At 50.6% G+C, this 8,248-nt stretch overlaps 1 protein-coding gene across 1 annotated transcript; it reads left to right on the top strand.

Moving 5' to 3' along the window:
* The first annotated feature begins 6,105 nt into the window (after positions 1-6,105).
* LOC126481982 (uncharacterized) lies at positions 6,106-6,651 on the top strand. Its single transcript, XM_050105947.1, has one exon. The coding sequence runs from the start codon at positions 6,106-6,108 to the stop codon at positions 6,649-6,651; it is 546 nt and encodes a 181-aa protein (XP_049961904.1).
* The last annotated feature ends 1,597 nt before the right edge of the window (positions 6,652-8,248 follow it).

Below are 8,248 nucleotides of genomic sequence, written 5' to 3'. Positions count from 1 at the left end.
CGGGGAGACGGCAACCATAGCAGGGGTGCCAACTCGAGGACCAGGTCTGCACCCAAAGCACGTAGGGGACGAGGCGGCGGCGCGAGTCCCATGGGGGCATGCGGGCAGAGCTGATTATGATGGCGGCGCTCCAACCCTTTCGACGTCTGCACCGACGTCAAACACCGCCCATGGGCCGCGACGACCGTGGCGGTGTCCAATCCGCCTTGCGCCCATACTTGATGGCCCACTCGGCCTTGCCGGGGTCATAACGCTGCAAGGCCTGGGATTGGGGGTTGGAGGGGGATGGCATCAGCAAATGGAGAGGGTTTGCCGCTGTCGCCCATGAAGGAGATCTGCCTGACTGCGTCCGTCATTTGGTGTAGTGAGACAGGTGCTCAAAAACAGGGTGAAGGCTGACATGGTTGGAGATGTGACGACTGTCTTTGTCAACTGTTGTTTAAAAGTGCCAACAAGCCTCTTTGCCATTGCATTGGACGAAGTGTGGAAAGGGGGTCTTTAGATGTGTTTGATACCATTGGCCAGACAGAAGGCGTGGGACGCTGTGAATTGGGGACCATTATCCAACATGTGTGGCAGGCCCTCAATGGCATGAACCTGTGCCAGGGCTGTCGGTGTAGCCTACATAATGGTGGATGCCATGCGCATGACGTATGGGTATTTGGTGTAGGCATCAACGATAAGTAGCCACATGGACCCCAAAAATGGGCCCCCAAAATCGATATGGATGAGATCCCATGGTGGGTGAGGCACAGGCCAGGGTGCAAACGACTGAGGGGCGGCTTGCCTCGTGATGTGCATACACAGTGCACCCACAGACAAGGCGGTCAATATCGCCATCGATGCCAGGCCAATACATGTGCCGGCGAGCCAAAACTTTCATATGGGACATACCCCAGAGCCTGCAGTGTAACAAACTGAGCACCGGAAGCTGCAAATCCGGAGGGATGACCACCTGATGGGCATCTGACTCCATGGCCAACAGAAGGGCATCATCGACCACAGCGAGCATGTGGGAGAGGTGGCGCCAGGGGCTGAAATTGGACTGCATCCGATGAGTAACATAGGAAAGCCACCTGTGGACCACTTAGTGGAGAACCTGCTGCAAGATAGTTTTGTAGAAGGTAGCCAAGGCAATTTGAGCAGCCACAAGAGGCAGACCATCCAACACATCCCGGCGGGTGGAATCAATGTGAAAGCAGAGGACCTCCTGTTAGTGAAAGGCAGGATCGGGGCGTGCTGGGAGACATGACAAAGCGTCCGCTTATACCGGATGGTGTAAGCATAATTTCGTAAAAACAACGCCCGGCGCTGGAGGCGTTGAGCTAGCCCTCTGTAAGGTGAGAGTGGGGTCCAAAAAGCGTAACCAAGGGTTTATGGTCCGCCAGGGGGGGGGGGGTAAATTTTGCCCCAAAGAGATAGGTGTGAAATTTTTGGACGGCGAACACGTTCGCCAGGGCCTCCTATTCACTGTGGGAGTAGTTCCGTTGTGCTGGGGTCAACGTCTTAGAGGCATAAGCAATGGGCTATTCAGCCATCGGCATCCCAATGAACGAGGACGGCCCCAACGCCGTATGCAGACGCATCAGAGGCCACAACCAAGTGGAGGTCCGGAGAGAAGGAACTAAGGCAAGGGGGCGGACTTCAACATCGCCTTTAAATGGAGAAAAGCCTGATCACAGCCAGGAGTCCAATTAAAAGGTACCTCTTTGCGATGCAGGTGATTGAGGGGTTGACCAACGAAGTCAGCCTGGCGCAAGAACTTTCAGTAATAAGTAACCTTGCCCTAAAACACCTGGAATTCAGATAAGTGCTTGGGATGAGGAAAGGCCTCAATGGCCGTGACATTACGACCTGAAGGGCGACTGCCATCTTTGCTAAGCCAGTGGCCTAAGTATTCCATTTCCAGTTGAAAAAAACAGCACTTGTCCTGCCTACAGCGTAAACCTGCAGGTTGCAGAACGTGAAATAAGGCGCGGAGGTTTCGCAAATGTTCCTGGCGTTAACACCCAGTGACCAAGGTACCATCGAGATAATTCACATTGGCAGGGATAGACTGTGTAAGCTGCTCCAGGAACCGCTGGAAAATGGCGGGCCCCGAGGAGACACCAAAGGGAAGGCGGTTATACACACACAATCCGAAACGTGTGTTGATAACCATGAAAAATACTCTCCCCGGCAAGCTTGGCGAAAAGGTCTTTCTGTAGGGGAATGGGGTAAGTGTCAACGAGGGACTGAGCATTGACTGTAGCGCCGAAGTCCCCACAAAGCCAAAGGGACCCCATTAGGTTTCCATATGAACATCAATTGCGTCGCTCAGGCAGTGTAAGTCATAGGCTCCAGGACGCCAGCGGCCTGGAGCCAAACAAGATCCTGCTTGACTACCACCAGAAGGGTCCGGGCCCAGAAAAAGCGAGGCGGTTGAAAACCAGAAGCACATACGAGATCCACTGCAAACGACGACGCAAAAGCGGAGTACACATCGTCCTAGTTCTGAAAAGAAACAGCCGTGAAAACGACCTTAACTTCGTCGGAAATTGAAAAGCCAAAAAGTTGAAACGCATATACGCCAAATATATTCGAAGCCGACGGATGCTCGACGACAAAGAGGGTAAGGAGCCGGGGAACACGCTAGTACGTCGCCTGGATGACGAACTGCCCACGAAGGGGAATGGAACTGTCTCCTTAGACGACCAAACGGCGAGAGGGGGGAGACAACTCAGAAGAGCCCAGTCAGGTATACGTCGCCATACAAATCTTGGTGGCCCCAGTGTCGACCTGAAAACGGACATCCTCAGTGAAAAAGTGTAGCGTGAGTAAAAGCTTCCGTGCTGACGGGTCATCCTGTGGGACGACCGATCGCAGAGCTTGGACTGTATCTTGAGGCTCAGGAGGGGCAGGACTGGAGTGAGTCGAGCGACTACGACAAAACGATCGGATGTGGCCTTCCTTGTTACACAGCGTCCACGTTTTCCAGCGGTGGGCACAATCAGCTCGAGAATGTGCAGTAAAGCACTGTGGGCAAGATGGAAGTGGGCCGCGACCCTGGCGACTAGAGACGACCGGAGGCGCTGATAACATAGAGACATCGGACAACGAGGAGTCCCGACGGCGCTGGAGCCTTTCGACTGCGCCATGTTGACGTCGTGAGGGTGTAACCCGCCGCGACTCTTCGACTGCCGCCACCTGCGGTCAAGCGATAAGACGCTCTTCAGCCGCTTGTGAAATTTCAAAGGCATGGGCAATGCGGAGAATGTAAGCGTAGCCTTCCGCGGCCGTTGTATTCTTCAATAAAATTCTTCAGGGTATCAGACCGCATCGTCATAATTTTAAATGCGCCAACGTTTCGGCCAGCGTTGCAGCTAGCCTTCATCAGGGCCTTACGTTAACTGCTAAATGAACACACTTGGTTCCTTAAATAGCTGCACGAGAAAACCGTGTCGTTACTTGATTGGCTGTAAAAGGAGGAGGAGGAGGGGTGAAAGGCATGCTTTATTGGTGTTTCCTTTAATATCTGTCATTGGCTGAAATAGCTGTTTTCTATTGGTCTTTATATTAATCCACCCCATTGGAGGAGACGGACGAATAGCGAACAGGTGATGGCTGTGACGTCATACTGTTTCCATGCTGTCCAGAAGCCGGCCGCAGCGTGCCATTGCTTTGTGTGCTCGCGACCACTACTGCGGCTCTCCGCGTGTCTGCATGGGTCGCCACGGCTCTGCCGCCGGTCCGTAGCCCTGCTATTGCAGGCAGCCAAGACCTCGGAGGCTTGTACCCGTCCTCTCTATTCATGTTGGCGGGTCTTTTGGCTATTTCTATCGCCTCTCTAATCTTCCTTTTGAAAGTGAGAGGCTGTTTTGCCAGGACGCGGGCTTCTTGAAAAAGTATTGGTTTCCCGCACTCGTCTCGGTGTTCCGCCACTGCTGACTTAGTGTGTTGTTTCAGGCGGATATATCTTTCATGTTCCGAGAGCCTTGTGCTAGTCGGACGTCCCGTCTCACCTATGTAGACTAATCCACACGCACAACCAATTTCATACACGCCAGCTGTGTGTAGTTTGTCAACTGCATCCTTGGTAGAACCGAGCATGTCTGATATTTTGTTTCTGCCTCGGAAAATTGGTTTGATGTCGGCTTTTCGTAGAATTTTTCCAATACGTTCGGTGACCCCTTGTACATATGGTAACACAGCAATGCTCTGTGCCTCCTTCTCCTCTTCCCTATTAGTCTTCTCCCTTGTCCACATGGTGCTGTCTATCATCTGCTTCCCATAGCCATAAGTTCCGAAGATGGAACTGAGGCGTTCAAGTTCTGTCTTCAGATGTTCTTCGTCGCTTATCCTGTACGCTCTCTACGTTAGCGTGTGCAGGGCGATCTGCGTGGGGTGATGGTGGGAGGAGGCGTGAAGGCTGTATTGGTTGGTTTACTGTACACTTTGTGGCCAAGTTTCACATCAGGTTTTCGATAAACTTCCAGGTCGAGAAAAGGCAGCACCCCATTGTAAACTGAATTTCCCTATGCTGATGGTTAAGGTGCTTGTGGAAGTTCTGTAACTCCACTTCTCCGTGGGGCCAGATGACGAAAGTATCATCAACATAGCGAAGCCAACAATTTGGACGTAATGGTGCGGACTGGAGGGCTGTTTCCTCAAATGCCTCCATGAAAATTTCTGCTGCGAAAGGCGATAGGGGTGAGAGCGTACAGGATAAGCGACGAAGAACATCTGAAGACAGAACTTGAACGCCTCAGGTCCATCTTCGGAACTAATGGCTATGGGAAGCAGATGATAGACAGCACCATGTCGACAAGGGAGAAGACTAATAGGGAAGATGAGAAGGAGGCGCAGAGCATTGCTGTGTTACCATATGTACAAGGGGTCACAGAACGTATTGGCAAAATTCTACGAAAAGCCGACATCTAACCAATTTTCGGAAGCAGAATCAAAATATCAGACATGCTCGGTTCTACCAAGGATGCAGTTGACAAACTACACACAGCTGGCGTGTATGAATTTGGTTGTGCGTGTGGATTAGTCTACATAAGTGAGACGGGACGTCCGATTACCACAAGGCTCTCGGAACATGAAAGATATATCCGCCTGAAACAACACACTAAGTCAGCAGTGGCGGAACACTTTCACTTTCAAAAGAAAGATTAGAGAGGCGATAGAAATAGCCAAAAGACCCGCCAACATGAATAGAGAGGACGGGTACAAGCCTCCGAGGTCTTGGCTGCCTGCAATAGCAGGGCTACGGAGCGGCGGCAGAGCCGTGGCGGCCCATGCAGACACGCGGAGAGCCGCAGTAGTGGTCGCGAGCACACAAAGCAATGGCACACCGGAACCGGCTTCTGGATAGCATGGAAACAGTGTGACGTCACAGCCATCACCTGCTGGCTATTCGTCCGTCTCCTCCAATGGGGTGGATTAATATAAAGACCAATAGAAAACAGCTATTTCAGCCAATGACAGATAATAAAGGAAACACCAATAAAGCATACATTTCACCCCTCCTCCTCCTCCTTTTACAGCCAATCAAGTAACGACACGGTTTTCTCGTGCAGCTATTTAAGGAACCAAGTGTGTTCATTTAGCAGTTAACGTAAGGCCCTGATGAAGGCTAGCTGCAACGCTGGCCGAAACGTTGGCGCATTTAAAATTATGACGATGCGGTCTGATACCCTGAAGAATTTTGTTGAAGAAGACAACGGCCGCGGAAGCTTACGCTTACATTTAACCAACCTGTATGGGCAGGAAATCCACGGAAACATCAAGAAGTTAGAAGCACTGCGTTTAAAATGATGTAAACTGCTGAATGACCTTGCTTCTTTGAAGAGATGCAGAGACACAAGTGTTGTGCAGTATTCTTTGCGGTTGACGTCTCACATAAAAACGAACAAGGCGAGGAATATCTGCGTTAAAGCCAGTAAAGCATTGCTACGGGAAAGGATCCGCCACATCCGCATAAGTCTCGATGCTCACAACAGGAATTTGTGTGATCTGCACCTATATGTGGCCGGAAAACTTCAGATGGAAGACTGGGATAAAGTCGACAGGTTAACCTTTCAGCAAGCATCAAGGACCAGCAATAGTATTACTAACTGCCAGATGAGAAAGTACGACAAACTGCAACAGACAGCCACGGACGAAACATTGATACTGGACAGGCGACGGACAGTGGTCAACCTCTCTTGCCACACCTTGAGCGAAGCAACCACAGCAATTCTGGCCGAGGGGATGAATTTTGCAGTCGCACCTAAGCGAGTTCCAAAAGAAGATATCATAGAATCCGTAGATGCTTCAGTACGTCATCTGCCACAGGCCGAGGCGGAGAAGATCCGGCAGGAAACGGTCAGAGTTCTGAATAAAGCAAAGCCACCGAAGCAAAACATCAACGCTGAGGAATATCATGCCATCAAGGAACTCAGGGACAATCCCCACTTAGTAGCGGTACAGGCAGATAAGGGCAACGCCACTGTAGTCTTGGACACAACTGATTACAACAAACGAATGGAAGATATTCTCGCAGAACCTATCTACAAGAAACTTCAGGGAGATCCGACGGCCAAGATAATCAAAACGACGGAGGCACTGCTCAAGCACTCTAGAATCAACTTCGACAAGGCCAGAAGATTCATCCCGGAAGTGACATAGGTACCAAGGTTATATGGTGTACCGAAGGTACACAAAACCGACTTCTACTTAAGGCCCATAGTGAACAGTATAAATTCGCCGACCTACTACCTAGCGAAAGAACTGGCACCTAGGCTCCGACACCTAGTGCATCAAACCGAGTCCTACGTTAATGATTCCACTCACTTCGTGTCTCTCCTAAAGGAAATGCGTGTTACGGACCAAGATCTGATGGTTAGTTTCGACGTCAAATCCCTATTCACGAATGTCCCAGTGTCAGATAATGTGAACATCCTAGAAGAACGCGTGGCACCTGATACATGTGAGCTTGTGCGCCACTGTCTGACGACCACCTATTTCAAGTTGAGAGGTCAATTTTATGAACAAACTGACGGTGTAGCTATGGGCTCACTCCTATCGCCTATCGCAGCAGAAATTTTCTTGGAGGTATTTGAGGAAACAGCCCTCCAGTCCGCACCTTTACGTCCAAATTGTTGGCTTCGCCATGTCGATGATACTTTCGTCATCTGGCCCCACGGAGAAGAGGAGTTACAGAACTTCCACAAGCACTTTAACCAACAGCATAGGAAAATTCAGTTTACAATGGAAACAGAGATGAATGGGGTGCTGCCTTTTCTCGACATGGAAGTTTATCGAAAACCTGATGGTAAACTTGGCCACAAAGTGTACAGGAAACCAACCAATATGGACAGGTACCTTCACGCCTGCTCCCACCATCACCCCACGCAGAAGAAGTCCGCCCTGCACACGCTAACGAAGAGAGCGCACAGGATAAGCGACGAAGAACATCTGAAGACAGAACTTGAACGCCTCAGGTCCATCTTCGGAACTAATGGCTATGGGAAGCAGATGATAGACAGCACCATGTCGACAAGGGAGAAGACTAATAGGGAAGAGGAGAAGGAGGCACAGAGCATTGCTGTGTTACCATATGTACAAGGGGTCACCGAACGTATTGGAAAAATTCTACGAAAAGCCGACATCAAACCAATTTTCCGAAGCAGAAACAAAATATCAGACATGCTCGGTTCTACCAAGGATGCAGTTGACAAACTACACACAGCTGGCGTGTATGAAATTGGTTGTGCGTGTGGATTAGTCTACATAAGCGAGACGGGACGTCCGATTAGCACAAGGCTCTCGGAGCATGAAAGATATATCCGCCTGAAACAACACACTACGTCAGCAGTGGCGGAACACTTTCACTTTCAAAAGAAAGATTAGAGAGGCGATAGAAATAGCCAAAAGACCCGCCAACATGAATAGAGAGGACGGGTACAAGCCTCCGAGGTCTTGGCTGCCTGCAATAGCAGGGCTACGGACCGGCGGCAGAGCCGTGGCGGCCCATGCAGACACGCGGAGAGCCGCAGTAGTGGTCGCGAGCACACAAAGCAATGGGATGCCGCAGCCGGCTTCTGGATAGCATGGAAACAGTGTGACGTCAGAGCCATCACCTGTTCGCTAACCGTCCGTCTCCTCCAATGGGGTGGATTAATATATAGACCATCAGAAAACAGCTATTTCAGCCAATGGCAGATAATAAAGGAAACACCAATAAAGCATACCTTTCACCCCTCCTCCTCCTCCTTTTACAGCC

Source organism: Schistocerca serialis, chromosome 5 (assembly GCF_023864345.2).
Source record: "Schistocerca serialis cubense isolate TAMUIC-IGC-003099 chromosome 5, iqSchSeri2.2, whole genome shotgun sequence".
Taxonomy (NCBI): domain Eukaryota; kingdom Metazoa; phylum Arthropoda; class Insecta; order Orthoptera; family Acrididae; genus Schistocerca; species Schistocerca serialis.
This window is presented reverse-complemented; position numbering and strand designations above follow the sequence as displayed.

What these genes read in the sequence shown, in the direction of transcription:
- LOC126481982 (XM_050105947.1), top strand. Translation starts at nt 6,106, where the DNA reads ATGAGAAAGTACGACAAACTGCAACAGACAGCCACGGACGAAACATTG.